General features: G+C 47.9%; 1 protein-coding gene across 1 annotated transcript in view; it reads right to left on the reverse strand.

Annotated features, from left to right (window-relative positions):
* Positions 1 to 1685: 1685 nt before the first annotated feature.
* LOC147669009 (dynein light chain Tctex-type protein 2B-like) overlaps positions 1686 to 18713 on the reverse strand; it is a 215014-nt gene continuing 197986 nt past the window's right edge. Inside the window, exon 5 of the mRNA XM_086948288.1 lies at positions 1686 to 3115. Coding sequence (XP_086804414.1) covers positions 2768 to 3115 — 348 coding nt within the window. The 3' untranslated portion in view covers positions 1686 to 2767. The remainder of the gene's footprint in view (positions 3116 to 18713) is intronic.

The following is an 18713-nucleotide window of genomic DNA, read 5'->3' on the forward strand; positions in this document are numbered from 1 at the left end:
CTGTGGCTGACGTCGTAGGGTTAACCACCTCTCTCAATAAATGCTGTATGGTTATGCTAACATAGCGTCCTTTCGTATAATTGGCCGTTACAACACTTTACTACATGCTGTTAACTGGATTTTTATGTTTTATGTCTATACTTTGTATTTTGACATTATCCTCTATGCTGTGTTTGTTTAGTTTGTTTTCTTTTGAAGGAGAAATGCTACATAGTGTCTGTGAGCTAATAAACCCCTTTTGGGAGGGAGTCCTCTCTTCATGTTAGGCTGAAAATTGCCAGTTGACCCAAAATGTATAATTCTGCATTTAAACCTAAATCAAGACGCGAACAATTACAGGATGGTTTTGCTGTGGTTGAGCCTACTGATGATGAAAATGGATATTGCTCATCGATGGAATGAGTAGAATGGAGGAGGGAAATGACCAATTTATGAGTATGGAAAAACTTTATGTCACCAGTGGGTGCCCTCGTAAACCTTATAACATTTGGAATAAGTAGTGCCACTTTCTAGAGATTGTTATAGTCCCCATTGGGTTGTGACTGTGACACTGGATGGGAAAAATTAAAGGTACAGGAGTCAGAAATAGAAAGAGATATGAATGGCTGGACTGCTGGATACTCTGATTTTCTGGTTTGGTTGTGGACTTCTATCATAAATATTTTCAAGATGTACAGTGGGAGACAGATCTATTACCTTTTCTGTTTTTCTCTGTATTTTTACTTTCTTTATAGTTGATGTGAACTCAATATAAATGTGTTATAAAAAGAAAGTTCGGATTTAAGGGAGATGACAGTTTCAGATTGTCCGGAAGAGGCTTAGCTTGCGAGCAGTCCGCTGTACATCCTTTCTCCTGTAAACATCTTTCATCTTCAAGAAGTCGTTTTGTCTCTCATCATGGATCACTACAGTTCTCCTTCAAATGCTTTGTAGAAAACGGAACTCAGTCTGATCTTTGCAGAGTTCATTGTTGCATTTTATTGGTATTATTCGGACATAACAGTATTCAGAGCAATGCCAATACCATTCTAATGCAAATTGCTAAAAATGGATCACATGTTCATCTTAAGGAGGCAGTCTGACTGATCACAGCTGGTCAACAAAAAGACTACCTGGTCCCACAATATTAGAAACTTGTAAATCTCAATTTGGTCAGAAAGAGGAATTAATACTTGAATCAGAAGTACTCGTTGTGCTGGAAAACCACACTGTTGGCTTGTTTTCCAAACACAGATTTCACTAGGAACCCATGTTGAAATGTGGGAAGAAGAAAGTAACAATCATAGGGGAAAACCACCAGAAATTGTGCAAAAACACTGATTAATTAGTTATTACCCATTCCGTGTATTAAAACTCATAATATTGTTGCAGTATTGCACACAGTAATTATCATATCCTTCAATGTTGATATTTTCGGATGCATTATACTACACTATAGTTACAATGGGTGCTCACACTGAGCGGAATGATTCAGAGAGACAAGGAAGGAATTTGAGCTGAAGGGTTAGACATCCTCTCAGCAACCCAATGTCTAACAGTGAAGATGTTTTATTGTTGCTGGTAGCCACTTTACGTTTCTCTAAAATTCCAAGAGGAGCAAAAGAAGTAGGTTTGGCTTGTAGTTTTTTAGTGCGAGCTCCCCTTTAGCATCCTACATGCATCTCTTGCATCCTGTTGACGCGATATGTAAATCTTTTTTTTTTATTGAAGTCCAAATTGCAGACACATTAAAACACATACATCCATAAAACAAACATTTCTTTTACAAAAAATATTAGAAATGCAAGATTGATAAATAGCACAAATATACTGAGAAGTCATGAACAATGAAAAAAGACAGACAAAAAACTATTTAAGCCTTTTTACAACAAGCATAAAACAGTATCTACTCCCAGGCCTGGGCGTAGCCTACACATCAATCCAAATCTCAAAATTTTTGTCCGCTCTGAATGGCGCAAAAAAAAATCCTAATCAAAATATGTTACCCACATTTTTTCAAACTTCTTAAGCCCCCCTACTCGTAAAGGGTAAGTATGATCACTTTTTTTTAACTGCTTTCATCTTTTGGGCCCATTAATGGACAGAGGGTATGAAATCAGTATGCCATCTTTGCAACAAAAGTGATCTGGCTACCCCCATTGCAATTTATAAAAATCTGACAAGCATATCAGGCAAAAGAAAATCTGGATCAAAACCTAAAATTAATAACAAATTATTCACTTCTAATACAATACTGCATTCAGATTCCAAGTAACAAAAAATATCCTCCCAGAACCTCCGCGATATGTAAATCAAGATTTCCTGTGCTACGTCACTTCATACTAATGGTCAAATGACACTGATGAAGTAGTGTTCTTTGTGTGGTAGGACCCATTTCTGAGTGGGAGCCTGGTGGAGTGGTGGAGAAAGTTTATAAAGGGGGCAGTTAGTGAAAAGAATAAATGCCAGTTTTCCTACTTGATACTACCTCACCAACAAGCATCAGTGACATGGATTCCTGTTATTTATTTGTCTGATGACGTCTAGTTGGGTTGTTAAATCCATTGTCACATCATTCACTGGCCCCTGTGAATAGAGTCTGATGATTTCAACAGGTGCCATGATGGCTGCTCAGATATCATTTATAACTTAACATAGTATGATGTATTGATGTATTAGGGCTATTCAATGGTACAAAGTATTAGAAGTGAACAAGCGCAATTTATTATTTAGGATGCGAAGAGCATCAGCTTTGAGTGAGATCATTTGAGAAAATTGGGCAAGGAAATTACTCCACATACACAGCATACACTGCAACAACACAGAACATTGTTTTGTTTACGTAACTACAGGATGTGAAATTATCTGAATGGGGATCCCAGAGACACTGGCTGGTGACCATGATGTCTTCTGAGTCATTACTTCCGATGGTGACGCTACAGATGAGCTTGTACCGGGGTGGAGTGGCTTGCTTCACCATGTTCTTGATCTCATCACACAACTTTGTGGTGAGGGTGGCACATGTTGCGGGGTCATAGGAAACAGCAGAAAGCCTAGATGGTAAATATTCTCCAATCAGCCGCTTCACTTCAGCGCAAGGAAATTTTTCCTTTGGAATAGCCGAGCCCACAGGAACCTGTTAACCATATAAGAGAACATAAATAATACTTCAATTTACTAAAAAACAAAGAATACACTCAAATTAAGGAAGAAATAAAACTTACATTTAAAATATAGCAATAAAGAACACTTTAGGAGATGGAAAAAATGCAAGGCAGTTATTTCATATATTTGGTGAAAACGTTTGAGACAATGGAAAATGTACTATAAGCTTTTCTTTTGAAAAAAAAATTGCCTAACAAAAGATAAGCAGATTGTGGCCTATTCACAACCTATCTTTTGTTGTACTACAGACGTTCTACGAAATGATATTCTGAAACCTACGTGCAGAGCTTCAACCTCTTCATCTCCTGTGTTCTTTGTGCGAGATCTTCGCCCCAACTGCAAAGTCTCTGCACATGTAAGTAAAGTAGATTTAGTAGTAAATGTGGGAGAGATGGTGGTGTGGCTGGAAAATGGAAAATGCTTACTATTAAAAGGGAGGGTATTAGTGAGGAATAAGGAGGGGTTAATGGAGGTTTATGCAAAGGTTTGGAGAGGCCTGTGTACCCACCAACTAACGCCTATGCTCATTGCTAATCACAAACTGCCCTTCTAAAGTTACTACAGCCAAAAAGGGGTACAAAACTATAGAAAATTATTCCTGCTCAGAGATGCACCACACATGGCCATCCCCTGGTATTGTAACACACTCCCATAGAAATCAATGTAGGTAGTTAGTTTAAATAAAACCCCATAATAAATTATGTTATATTAATTTAAATTATTAGAAAATAGTTACAAAATATCAATATTATATAATGTAAAATATAGATATAAAAAAATACGTATTCGCTTATTTAATTATAAAGTATCTTAACATTTTTTACAATAAAAAGTTATGTAAGATTACATTTTAATTAAATAAAATTAAAAGCACTATAAAAACAAATTTGTTTAACTCTTTGTATTGTCAGAAAGCATATCAAAGGGCATTGCCAATAAACAATACAAGAAAACAATACACTGTAGCTCCACAACATCGTCAAGACATATTTGAATCCGCGGTCGCCTACAGTTAAAAGTACTTGTAATTAATTTTATACAGCATTTTCAATAAATATGAATTCAAACTTATTTTTCTTTAGGTGCTAGTATATTTTCTAATTTAAGTTTGAGAACGTAATTTTATTCTAATCAAATATTTTTAAATTCATTTAATTTGTAATTCTATATTAGGATGTTGTATTGTTTTCTTTAGTTCTGTATTTAAAATAAATACATAAAAATAATTGACATTAATATTTAACATAAAAAGACACTACTTTTTCCCAAGTTTAATCATTTGTTTTTGCTTTTCCCTTCAAGTTATGATAGGGAGACTGCACAGTCAGGATGGGCATCTCTGTATGTATCATGCACAGGTACTCAAAGAGTGTCCAGGCGCATGCCCTGTGAGGTTGTGAAAGAAACAGAGTAGCATGCTAGTTAAAGAGGAGGGTCTTAAGTCTCTTTATAAAGGTCTTCAGATCCTGGAGAGCACGTAACTCTAATGGGAGTTGGCTGCAGGCACCATATAACAAAAATGGGGGAAGAGGAGGTTCAACCTACGGAACTTCCACATCAGAAGACCTCTCTAGTGACTCTGATTCTTCCAACCAGGGCCCTCACATGAATGCTAATCGTGAGAGGCAATAGAAGACAGAGAAGGAGTAACAACTTCAACCAAGGGCAATTCAATCCTTGGTGGACCCCTAATGCATGGGCACCAGGCCAATTCCCTTTTGTACATCAATTAGGGCCTTATGGCCCAGCCCAATTTCAACAGGGACAAAATATGGCTCCTTTTTTAGGGTTTGGCCAAGGGAGACCCCGAGGCAGGAGACAAGCCGCGCAGAATCAAGTACAGTGGAATCTGCCCCCACAGTCGATGGATTTACGGAGTGGGAAGAAAGTCCCACAGGAACAGGCGAGCACGAGCACAGAGAAGGGCTCGTAGTTAACCTGAGCTCACGAACATTGACCCCCACAGAAGAAAAATTGCTTAACCGTGGGCTTGGTTTTGTAGCAAACACTCCTGGAGATGCCTTTCAAACCCAGGTAGAGATTTCCAAATTTTTCCGGAAAATACGGCTTCACTTCTTCTTTGAAAAGAATACGATGGAAGACAACGCAGAGAACACTGCTAATGTACAGAATACAGGCTTGAGGAATGTATCCACGTTTACACCTCTAAGTTCTACGGTCCCAGCGAAAGTCATAACTTTCGAAGAAGCAGTAACACATGATGTACAAAACCTGTTCAGAGAAAGACAGAAACCATTTGTCAACATCACCAAAGTAGAGCAGCAGGCACTACAAGAACTTTCAAAAGACCCCCTGGTCACCATAAAACCAGCTGACAAGGGTGGAGCGATAGTCCTGCTGGACACGACAACTTACAGAGCAGAGTGTTCTAAACACTTAAGCGTAAGTCGGTCTTACCGCCTTCTATCGGAAGATCCAACACCCAGATTGACAACTATGATTGGTCATCTGGTAGAAGAAGCACTCTCAGAAGGATGGATAACCCCTAATGAAGGAAGCTATCTGCGCAAATCACATCCTACTATGCCATACTTTTATATCTTACCTAAGATACATAAGCAACAGAGACCTCTGCCCGGCCGGCCAATAATATCTGGAATCGGCTCATTAATGGAACCCTTGTCATCCTTTGTGGATTTTTTCTTGAGGCCACAAGTACGGACGATGCCGTCCTACTTACAAGATACCAAAGACGTGCTTAGGCTTTTGCCAGAAATTGAATTTGATTCCAGCTCAGACATACTGGTGTCTTTCGATGTGGAATCGCTCTACACCTCGATACCACAGGACGAGACCCTGGAGGTGATTGAACAGCTTCTGAATACGAGTGATCACGACTCCATCACACCAGTTTCTTTCATCATGGATCTCGCTTCCATAGCTATGAAAGAAAATTTCTTTCAAAATGAGGATAACTACTACCTACAGATGTCGGGTACCAGCATGGGCAGCGTTTTTGCGCCGAGCCTGGCGAACCTATACATGCATAAATTCGAACAGGACCATGCTCTCAGTACCACAAACCTGTATCTACCATCTGTACGGGTTTGGAAAAGATATATAGATGACATCTTAGTGGTATGGCGTGGCAGTGTGCATGACCTGAAGGATTTCCACAGCTGGTTGAACAATTGTAACAACTTCTTGAAGTTCACCATGGAGTATGAACACCACTCATTGGCCTTCCTGGACTTATTGATAACTGTATGTCCAGGGGGACTAAGATCTGAGCTATATAAGAAACCCATGGCTCGTAACTCGCTCCTAGAGTACGGTAGTTGCCATCCAAAATCCCTTCGGGATAACCTCCCATTTGGACAATTTTTACGTATCCAACAAAACTGCTCTACTAAGGAGACCTTTAACAAGCATGCCAAGGATCTTGAAGTGAAGTTACTTGAAAGGAAATACCCTAAGAAGCTGATTCGCATCTCACAAAAGGTGGCTGCCAACAACAACCGGGAGGCCTTATTGGAACCGGCTCCCCCCAAAGAACAGAGTGACAGGATAACATGTGTGAACACATTTAGCACAAGATCTAATGCCATCCAACAGATCACCCGCAAACATTGGAAGATCCTCAATACAGGCCGCGACAAGCTAGAACAACCGTTGTTTGCCTTTAAGAGAGGCACCAGCATTAGAGACCAGCTGGTCCACACAAGGCCGAGGACAGACAACATCCGGCAAATTGGGACACTTTGGGACATGCCAGCAGTGACAGGACACCACCCGTGTGGTAATTGTGCTGCATGTCCCCAAACAAAAAAGTCCACTAGTATTGACATTGGAACAAGCAGAGCGTGGGAACAAAGGCGTTTCACGAACTGCAACAGCAGTAATCTAATATATTTAATCACCTGCCCCTGTTCCCTGAGATGCGTAGGAATGACAACTAGAAAATAAGAACGAGGATCTCTGAACATTAAAGCACCATCCGCTGTAGAAAACAGGCAACTCTTCTCACCAATCACTTCCTAGAAGTCAACCACAAACCTACTGATTTTCAATGGACAGTACTGGAGCAACCGCAGATCCCTACTCATATTACAGATGTTTCAAAATACCTCTTCAGGATCGAACAAAAATGGGTATATAAACTTAATACAGACAAGGCTGGCCTGAACGAAGACATCCCTTGGATGTCCCTCTAATATCGTTCACTTTGCAGTACTTAATGAATGAGGTACAGCACTTGCTTCCAATCACTTATACCTTAAGATCTCTGATGAAAAACACGTTGACATAGTTAATCATGATATAACTACCCACGTCTCTGTCTTATTCCATCGATACCCATTTTGCAATGATTGTTTTTTCTGTTTTAACACCAACATAGCTAGCTTAATTACACACATACGTGGGCATTTAGGAGTCACAACTGCCCTTCCCAGTCATCTACTCTATTTCAAACACCAACATAGCCAGCTGAATTGCACACACACGTGGGCATTCAGGAGACATGACTGCCCTTTCCAGCCACCCATTCTATTTCAACATTCACATCCCATTGTGGTACATGATTATTGACCTGCTGTGCAATCCCCTGTTTTTCTGTATATAATCATACAGGAATTCGGCATGTCTTCAATAACAACACGTGGGCATTTAGGAGACATGACTGCCCTTTCCAGTCACCCACTCTATTTCAACATTCACATCCCATTGTGGTACATGATTATTGACCTGCTGTGCAATCCCCTGTTTTTCTGTATACAATCATACAGGAATTCGGCATGTCTTCAATAACAATTATCCACAGTGAGGTAACTACATTTCCCGACATACCTAGTCGCCGAAATGTGACGTCACTGATTGACGCGTTTTACCATCATAAGGGATTCCCTTTAAGCCGAATGAAATTAATAGAGATTGGATGGTCTCTAGTTTTTCACTTATATGTAACTTCGGTGATGCACCGCAATTATAATACTAAAATGTAGTTTAGTTCTATGTGAGCACCATAATATCGGTCGCCGAAGCTTATAGTCATATAACTGCCTTTTGCCACGAGCGGCGAGCAACCGGAACTACATGTACCGGCATGCTCAGGCACCGGTTGATGAAGTGTCTTGTGTCGATCACCAAAACAAACAAGTAATGGTATCTCACTGCTTTTCGGCACCTCCCCGAGCAGCACAGACCGCTGCCGAGTGTACCGACGGGCAGGTAAGCCCAGGAGTTGTTGCCTCCCTGTACCGTTTGTAGTGGGTCGCGCTGTAGATGCGCGGTAAGCGTGAGCAGGAACTGTGTTTCGTCAAGCAAGTCGAGGCTTCCGATTACACAGGGACAAAATACTGGCTACTTTGATACGGAGAATAATCTTCCAAATGGGCATATATCCAATTTGGGATCGCGACTATATTACCAACCGTTTAGAACGCGATAGGCATAGTAATACTACTAAGCCAGCAGAGTCCTTTCTCGAGATTGGACGATAGTATTACCACAGTGATGTTAGAAGGGTTACACACCGCTAGCTATTATCTACAAGAATTAATTGTTACAAATATAGTCCTTCACCCCGTTACTTCTATTCTAGAGTGATGATAGACTTTGTGCTAACGACATAAAATTAAACATGAGGTACCATCCCCAAGAACACTATAGTTTGCTTAGTTGTTTCTTGGTTAAAATAAAGTGACAGATATATCTCGGCTAGACTTATTGTAGCGCCCACATGTTAGGCTCTCGCAGTGGTTTATTGACTTTACATCTCATTTCCTCTACATTTTAGAGCGGTGCACTATCTTGCTGAGCTGTGGCCAGGCGAGGAGTGGCACGTTCCTCTTACCCTATAGGTGAGCGAGAGGACTATGGTTGATTAGTGTGGAGTGTGGCTCACTGCTTAGAGCGGCAGTCCCTGGTACAGAAGGTCTGGTCGGGGACCAGGGTTCAAATCCCGCCTCGGCTGATCTCAGCTGATCTTGGCGGTTCTTGGGCTCATAATTCCTCGGACCTGATTTCTCGCCTCGGTGCCTACTCTGAGTCCCACGCTGCAACTCTGGGCAAAAGCTTGCTTAGCCTCCACAACGGCCCCCTACAGCGCTGGGGATGCCTGGTTGCACCCCGGGGATGCCCAGGAGTGGACATTTCACGGGGAAAAGCCAGGACGGGTTCCCTAGCGGTATGAGTACAGCGCCAGGACACACTGCTTGCCGGGGTATCAGTGCGCTTTACAAATACGTCTACATTTACATTTACATTAGTGACTGGCAATTGACTTATTAGGAATGCCAAATCATGAGTCGTGAAAGTATAATGACGTACACTAATCATGTAAATGTCGTTTTTATCATTGTATGTGTCTGCTTATATGTGTTGTTTGTGTCTTGATGACGCCTTCCCTGGACTTCCCACATATACCTAGGAGGATCACCAGGGTTGATCAGGTGACAACTGTATCAAACACCTTTTTATCGCACATTGAGCAGTAGCAAATACTATAGGTCCTGATGAAGCGGGTGATACTTCTTTGATCTATAAACAGAAACATGTCGACCACTATGATAAACCAGTGACTATTAGGGTTACTCACTGGTTGTTTTGCACTGATTTGTTTTTTGTTTTTTCACAACTGCTTTTATTAGAAGTTTAGGCATAGCATATGTACAGTTCTCCACAATCAGGAGGACACTGTCTACAGTAAGCACGTAGCAGGATATATATACAGCCTAAACTCTCAAATCACCCCCCTCCCACATCCCTATACCCTGTTAACTACCCCAAAAGACAAACCCCCCCCCCGCTACCCACCCCTTATCCCACCCTAACCCAGTGCACGTGTCCACATTCTGCCACTATATACAGGTAAAGCACAATAGGCATCAAATACCCTCCAAGGCCCGGAGGTCCCCATCCGTAGGTTGTACGTCGTCTAAATCAATCAGGGGCTCCAAGGTCAACCCCCCCTAATCTTCCCACCGCTTCCAGATCTTGTAATGTTTCCTGGGGCAAACCCTGGCCTCAAACACCGGCAATTCTAGCCCCATGAGGAAGTCTAAGCCCGCTTTCCAGGCGCTAAGTGGGGGAGCACGGTCGCTCTTCCAGGCTCTCGCCAGGTCCCGTTTGGCCACGACTAGGCCCAGCAACAGGAGGTGACGCTTATAGATGTTTCCACCCACATCCTCTAGGACATGAAGGAGACCCAGCCTGGGTGTACGAGGAAGGTCCCACCCCAGTACCTCTGACAAACAATTCCACACCCCATTCCAGAATCGAGTCAGACCCACACAGGACCACACAGTATGCAACAGCGTTCCTCTCTCAGTCCCACAGCGCAAGCATTCCGGGGTAGCAATGAGGCCCGCCCTCCACAGTCTCTCCCTAGTGTAATAGGCCCTATGTAGGTATTTGAACTGTATGAACCGGAGTCGCACAGCTATGGCAGCCCCCCGGGGGGACTCAAGGGCCTCCATCCAGTCATCCTCATCCAAAGGGCCAACATCCGTTTCCCAGGAGGCCTTCAACGACAGAAGAGAAGAGGAGCAGTGCGTGACAAGCGTTTGGTATATTTTGGATACTTTCTTGTCCCCCAGATCTCCCATGAAGAGCTTGGCCTCTACAGGGCTAAATTCGGGAAGCTGGTCCAGCCCCACCAGACTCGGTGCAAGTGCATGACGGAATTGTAGATATTTGAAGAATTGGGTTTGGGCATGTTGAACTCAGAGCTGAGGTCCTGAAAGGATTTGAGGGTAGTCCCCGCAAGAACATGGCCAAGCGAGGAGATCCCGATGGCGTCCCAGCCGCCAAACCCGACAACGAAGCCAGTGCGGGAAGCTGTCCGTTGTTCCATAGCGGGGTTTCAGCTGTCAACCTACCCCACCAACCCATGCAGCGCAGCGCCTGTCTTCAGATCACGAAGACCACCTGAGTGACCCGCGGCAATTTCTTCCGTCGCCTGGCCGAGAACAACAGCGTGTGTATCGTGGCATCACCCATCAAGAAGTGTTCCAGTGCGTATGCCGGGTCGTTATGATCGCCGTACCACCACTCATTCAGAACCAACAGGTGGGAGGCCTGATAGTAGGACAGGAGGTCTGAGGTAGCCAGACCTCCACAGTACGTGGATAAAAAGCAAGTCCGCAGCACCACCCTGGAAGCGCCCCCGGCCCACAGAAAGCGGCCCAGTACTGAATTCTCGTGACGGAACCACTGTGGGTCAATCCTATACGGGTGGTTCTGTAATTGGTATAGAAGCCGTGGGAGGGCGACCATCTTGAAGATGGCAGACCTGCCATAGATATTAAGGGGCATGCGAGACCAGGTTTTGAAGTACTATTGGACTTTGTCCCACACCGGCAGCGCGTTGCGCTCCCATGCAATTGCGGCAGACTCAGACAGGAAGACTCCCAAGTATTTTAGACCACCGACCGCCACTTGTAGGGCCGAAGCCCAGGGGTACGCCTCCGACTCACCACCCAGCACCCACAGGGTTGATTTGCGCGGATTGAGAAAGAGTCCCGAAACTTCACCAAAAACATGCATCATTTCCAATATTCGAGGGCCAGAGCGGTGAAGGTCAGTCATATAGAAAAGGACATCATCCGCATATAATGCGATTCTGTCCGAGAGCTCTGCCCCCCATACAAAGCCACGATACTGTGCATCGAGGCGCACCCATGCGGCCAATGGTTCCATGGCCAGTGCGAAGAGTTAGGGGGATAGGGGGCATCCCTGTCGGGTCCCCCTGGCAATTGGGAACTTCTCCGAGATCGCCCCGGAGATGCGCACTGAGGCGGTGATGTCTGTGTACAGCAGCCTAATATATGAGATGAACACCGGTCCCAGGTTGAGGCGCGGCAAGAGGGCGAAGAGGTAGGTCCAGCTTACCGAGTCGAACGCCCTGTCAATGTCCGCTAGCAATAGTGCTGCCCGATCCCCAGTCGCCCCCACAGCATCCACCGCCGCCTGTGCACGCCTGATGTTGTGTCGCGTCGCCCGATGCGGCATGAAGCCTGCCTGATCCGGGTGGACCAGGTCTACAACATATGGGAGTAGACGGTTCGCCAGCACCTTGGCCAGTAATTTGGCTTCGAAGTTGAGCAAGGATATGGGACGATAGGACTCATGTCGATCGGGGGGCCTACCCGGCTTCTGGAAGACCACAATTTCCGCCTGACGCCAGTCTGACGGCAGGCTACCACGCTCCCGCGCCACCTCCAATGCCCGCCTATATAGTGCGGCACAAGCTGCAGGTGGAATTTCTTGTAGAATTCACTGGGGAACCCACTCGGTCCCAGCGCTTTACCAACGTTGAGTTGGCCCAGCGCATCACCCAGTTCCTCCGCCGTCAATGGGAGGTCCAAGTGTGTCTTTGCCTCGTCTGATATTGCACGAGGGGGAATGTCAGCAAGGAACCTATCAATTGCTTCCGGTGGGAGACTGTCCCGAGGAGCATACTGTTCCGCATAGTAGTTGGCAAAGCTCGCCGCAAGAGTCGCAGGATCCATTATTGCGGTTCCCTCCCCGTCAGTGAGGCCTGGTAAAGTGATCGGTTGCAGCGTTTGTTGACACAGCCTATGGAGCATGGTGCAGGACTTATCGCCCCACTGGTAGACCCTGCTCCGCGTGGCCAGCCACGCTTGTCGAGCCTCGTCCATTAAGACCGAGGAATAGGATTGCTGCGCCTGCAGGAGCAGTCGTAGCGCCATTTCGTCCCCTTCCCCCCGACACCGTCTCTCCAGCACCTCCACCCGCTCCGCAGCTGCGACAATGGCCTCCCGTCGAGTACGACGGGCAGCAGCACACCATGCAATGTCAATGCTTCTCAGAGTGGGCTTCATGGCCTCCCAGATAGTCACACCATCAACCCCTTCCGCTAGATTCTCCTGCCAATAGTGGGCGATCGCGCCGCATATGCTGTGTGTAGTCTGCCCGCTGAAGATGCCACGAGGACATCCGCCACCGAAATGGCCGGCGCGTCTTGTGCAATTCGATCCGTATCGCGACAGGGGAGGGGTCAGACAGCCCCTGAGGCTGAATTGCAGCCCATTTCACCCTGTCGAGGAAGGCCCCTGGCACAAACACACAGTCCAGTCGTGAGAAGGAGCCATGTACAGCCAACACATATGTGTACTCACGCGTCCTGGCATGCAAGTGCCTCCAGGCATCCGCCCAGCCCAACCCATCAATCATCGCCTTCAGCCGTGTAGGGGAGGCTGCTGCCGCAACTCCCTGCGACCTCTGCCGGTCCAGGCACACATCCACCACATCATTCCAGTCACCACCTATCACGGCCAAGGAGTCCGGGATCTCGGCCCACAGGTCAAACAGTCTCTCCGCCAAGGACCACTGTAGTGGGGGGGGGGCATACACACTGCCAAATACCACTGGCTCCGCACCAATCCTGCCTTTCACAAACACATACCGACCCTTAGGATCAAGCCAGTGACGCTTGTGGGTATACGACAGCCTCCGGTGGATAAGAATGGCCACCCCTCTCGAGCCCCTGGAGAACCCTGCATGGAATACTTAGTGGAAACCAAATCGCTGTAAACTCAGTGCCTTTGTACCCAACATATGTGTTTCTTGGAGTAGCATCACATCGTCCGAGTCTCTCTTACCCCAGCGCAAAACCGCCCCACGCTTGATTTTGTCCAACATCCCCCGGACATTCCAACTCAATATTCGCATAGAGTCACCAGCGAGTTCCTGCCCTGAAATGTCAACCGTTGTCCAGATGAAAAGGTCTCTGAGGCCCCCAGGGCCCGGCCCAGGCACCCAATACCATTTATGTCAATGCAGCAGAAATCACGTGCACCCCCTTTAGAACACCCACTACCCCCCCTGCCTCCACCCACCAACCCTGCCCCCCCAACAACCCAACTCCAAGTCCCCGCCCCCACCCCTATACCTCATGAAACACTGAAGTACCTGTCGCGGCATGGGGAGCCTCAGGCCCAAAACAGAGCGCCCAAAGCCCACCATACCAATGGATCCCAACTACTCCCCCCAACTAACAGAACCTTCCCTCAGGGCCACCCCCCAACCGTGAGAGGATCAGGCCGCCCTATAGGTTAGTACCCCGAACCCCATTGTACCAAAATTTCCAGACCACAGGGAGAGCGAGGAAGTCAAACTCCCCCTGTTTGAAGACCCCTGAGCCATACCAAGGTCCAGGTCACACTGCACCAGCTGCCGTCCGCTCAGCCACTGGAGCATCCACACTAGGCCCTCCGTGGAGTCCACCAATGGACAGGGGTTAAGTAATGAAGGCTGAATTCACACGGTGCTTAGTTCTCTTTCCCCGATTGATCAGTGTCTTGTTGCGTCCCATCCAGAAGGCCTTCCCGGGACAGGGAGCGTCGTCGTGAACGAGATTTCCGATGTCGTTTACCCTTGCCGGCGGAGTCACCCCTCTCCTGCGATGATCCACGCGATGGTCCAGAGCCCAGCCCCGGCTCGGCGTTTGGTCGGATCCTGACCGTCTCATCCGTCCACTTGAACACGTCTTCCGGGGAGTCGAAAAAGTGGGTTTTGGAGTTGAAGACAACTCGAAGACGGGCCGGATACAGCAGTGAATATTGGATCTTTAGGCCACGCAGTTTGGCCTTCGCAGCCAGGAAGGAATGGCGCTGCTGCTGCACCTGTCTGGTATAGTCCGGGAAGATCATAATCTTGTGATTGTCGAACAGTAGAGTCTCTTTGGCCCTCGCTTCCCGGAGTATGGTGTCCCTGTCGTGGAAGTTTAGGATTTTAGCTATGACCGGCCGAGGCCGTTCTCCCACCGGTGGTTTCTGCGTCAAGGCTCTATGTGCGCGCTCCACTACGAAGCAGCGTGACAAAGCGTCCGGGGGAAGCCAGCTCTCTAGCCACCTTGTCAGGAAGGCATCCATGGGCCCCTTCTCGCAATCTTCTGGAAAGCCCACGAAGCGTAGGTTATTTCTTCGCGCTCGCCCCTCCGCGTCCTCCACGCGAAGAGCCAGCCCTTTCTGGAGCCTATCCATCTCCGCCACTTTCTGTTTCAGGGCGCCGACGTCTCCCTCTACTCCTGTGATTCTGGTCTCGGTCTCCGGGATGCGGGCGACAGCGTTACGGAGATCCTGGCGCAACAGCATGACATCAGCTCCCACAGCGCCAATGTTGGCATCTAACATGTCCCTTGACTGTGTGATGGCCGCCATCAGGGCCGCGTTATCAGGTCCTGTGTTCTGGCCACCTCCGGCAGCCCCCGATCCCCCGCTGGGTCCAGTGAATTTGTCAATTGGCCCCTGCTTGGCGGAGCCAGTGCCACCCCCGCCTCTGGTCATGGTCAGGATAGTTCAAGCGGGCCGATCCGTGTCCGTGGCAGGCCCTCCACTCACTGCCACTCAAAACTAAAGACCACCCAGGGTGATGCCTGAGCCGGGAGGCCCACAGGGCGCTTCGCCACACCAGTTCGCCACCCCAGAACACGTCTACTGCTCCGGCCCCCAGCGAGCAATGGCCACGAATGTCACTCAGGGCCACAGCAAAGCCCCGGATCCCGAGGCCTCAGGCAGGGCACCCCCACCGGAAGTGCAGCAGCAGTCCTAGCCCCTCACCTTGACGGGGCTCATCGGTCCCGCACCGGCCACCACCGTCCTCTCCGGTCCAGATATCCACCCACAGCCGTGGGTCAAGGCGGGCACAGCCGGGCGCCGAGACTAGGGTGACCAGGTGACGCCATCTCTCCGGGCCACACCAGCCCCAAATCCGGACCCAGCGCAGGGGGGGCGAGATAGGCTCCAATGCCCTGCAGTCTGCTCCGTGGGCAGAGCAAGGAGATGGGCGCCCCCAACGATGGCGCAGGGCACCACACTGCTCCCCAATCCACTGGACTCTCCGCCTCCAGGGGCCACACTGCAGGGGCTCACATATGCCGGCAATCGGGCCGAACGTGCCCCTTCCTCCGACCGATGATCCGGCTCCAGCCCCGCCTCAGCCACAGCCTTCGGCAGCCCAGGGGGACCCGACCGGTCCCGAGGCCCGTGGAGCCCTCCACCAACGCCGCTCCCTCGCAGCCCCCAGTGGCGTCGGTGATCCTCCAGGCGGCAGGAGACGCCGCCGCCTCCCCTCCGGCAGCCAGACACCAACCGTCCTCGGACACACGGGGCCCTCCGGCGAGCAAGCCGGCCGGCGTCCAACGCCGTCAGTCGGGATCTGCACCAAATCGAGGCCCCGGCTCTCCACGCGCAGGTAGGCCCGGGGGGTGTCGCCGCCAATAACTCCACTAGCCAGGAACCGGGGGCCTCAAATGTAGCACCGGAGGGTTCCCCCTGTCCCCAACAGCCGCCGCTGTCGCTGTGTAGCCAGTTGTGGGTTCGGGGTCAGGATAATTGGTAGGATTAATTACGGGCCGGCGGGAGCTCTAAGAAGCCACGTCCGCCATTGTCGCCCTCGAAGCCACGCCCCCTCCTGATTTGTTTTTTAACCTTGGAAGTAAACGGCACCAGAATAAAGTTCCTCAGCGTTTACTATCCAATTTTAATATAGAGCACCTCTTTCTCTTTCCCTTTCCTTGTTTGATTTTTCACTTACTCTTTCTTGCACTGCTCCTCAGTTATCAAAAAATATCCACTTCACCGCGCATCGCCCTTTCCTTGTTGAAGTGGCAACAACTCAGCTTCCATGTTGTGGGAAAGGTTTCAAATGATGACAGGGCGGTAAAGGACGATCAACTGATGGATATCTTCCCATCTAGTGCGAGACTTTGTTGTGTACTGTTTTAACAATCTGTTTAACACACACGCAGCCACCCAGACACACTCCATACAAGACACACCTTTGTTGACCCACAGTTATCTTGTTGTTTAGTTGTGCTTTTGTTCAGGGGGCTATAACTGTGTGGTCATTAAATATTCCCTGAGACCCTCTACCCACCAGTTTGTTGCTTTTTGCAAGCTACAGCAGCCATATAAGAGAGGGAGCTACCACCTAACCTTTGCCGATGGAACCTAGGCGTACAGCCATAAGCTGCGTAGGAGGGGCATAGAACCTAAATCGCTTTCTGAAGTACACTGTGCCAAACCCATGAAGGGCTGCATGAGCCATGACCACGGACTTGAATTTCATCCTCGCATTCACCTGCAACTAGTGCAGGTTACGCAGATGTTGCCTAACACTGACCCTCTTAGGGAGGTTCAGAAGAGGTACAACACATTGGCATAGTCGATGCAAGAAGTGATCAGGGCAAGGGTAATATTTCCCTTGCTGAGAGTGGGAGTAGGGGAAGGAATGTTTTAAGTGCTTTCAAGATACTGAAGCTCGTTCCTGTCTGCTTATCAATCTGAGGGCCAAAACTCAGCTTTACGTCAAACCAGATCCCTAAGTTCTTAGTGGGTTGTCCCAGGGGTGTAGGCAAGGGAGACTCATCCAGCCAGAAAGAGTGCCAAAACAAAGGAGGGAAGTTACCAAACAAAAGAATCTCAGTTTTAGCCTTTAACTGAGCCGATGTAAGCCAGTGAAAAACTGCTGTCAAGCATGTTTTGACATGGGAGGTGGAAGACTCATTTGTGTTCCATGTGAATAGAAGCTGGGGGTCACCAGCATACACAATGACTTTGGCACCCAGATCCTCTGCCAGCCGAATAAAGGGGGGCACATAAATATTGAACAGCAAAGGAATTAATACAGACCCTTGGGGAACCCAAGTCATCAGATTCTGGAGAGCAGCTGTAAAAGGAGGAATCCAGATTTTCTGTGTTCTGTCCTGAAGGTAAGATTTCAGCCACTTCCATGCTGATTCTATTACACCAATTTCCTGAAGATGTGCCAGGAGCAAAGCGTGCGGCATGGTGTAGAATGCTGCCAACAGGTCCAAAAGGACCAGGGCAGCACTTCCCTGCATCTAAAGTTTCACGAAAAGCCTCAGAAATTTCCACAAGTGCTGATTCCATGCTATATGAGGCTCTGAAGCCTGATTGAGCCGGGTGAAGAAGATCATGTTGTTCTACAAAGTCAGAAAGCTGTATTGATCAGCTTTTCACAAACCTTAGCCACAGCTAGGAGAAGGGAAATAGGGCAGTAGCTGGAGGGAAGAGCGGGGGAACAATTATCGCCTGTTTCCTGGACAGAGGGACCATGGCTGATGCTAAGGATAAGTTGATCAGATTATTAATCACTGTACTGATCACCTCAGAAGCACCAAGCAACAGTTTAGCTGGGTATGGATCAGACAGCGAACCGGACTTGAGGGAGCTTAAAGCTGCTAGTGAGTCCCTCGAGGATATCGATTCAAAAGCTGTAGGTTTGGCGGAGGTTGGGAGGGGTGGCAGCAAGGAGGGGACCATAGACACTAGCAGTTTATACCTGGCTCCATAGTTCGCTTGTAGAGATCGAACCTTATTAATGAAAAAAATGGAGCGTTCCTCACACCATGCGAGCGAGGAGTATGGGCACTAGTCCCTGCTTTAGGGGAGAGAAAACTTTTGACAATGGTGAAGATTTCTTTGACATTGTTACCCGACTGGGCAATTCGCTCTGTGTAATAGAGGCTTGTAGCTCTAGCAATGGTGGCATAGTATTTCTTCTGTGAACTTTTGAAAATTGTTCAATCCACGGGGCAATACTCCTGCCTCCATTTGCGT

This window comes from Lissotriton vulgaris, unplaced genomic scaffold, assembly GCF_964263255.1.
Source record: "Lissotriton vulgaris unplaced genomic scaffold, aLisVul1.2 SCAFFOLD_1504, whole genome shotgun sequence".
NCBI classification, from domain to species: domain Eukaryota; kingdom Metazoa; phylum Chordata; class Amphibia; order Caudata; family Salamandridae; genus Lissotriton; species Lissotriton vulgaris.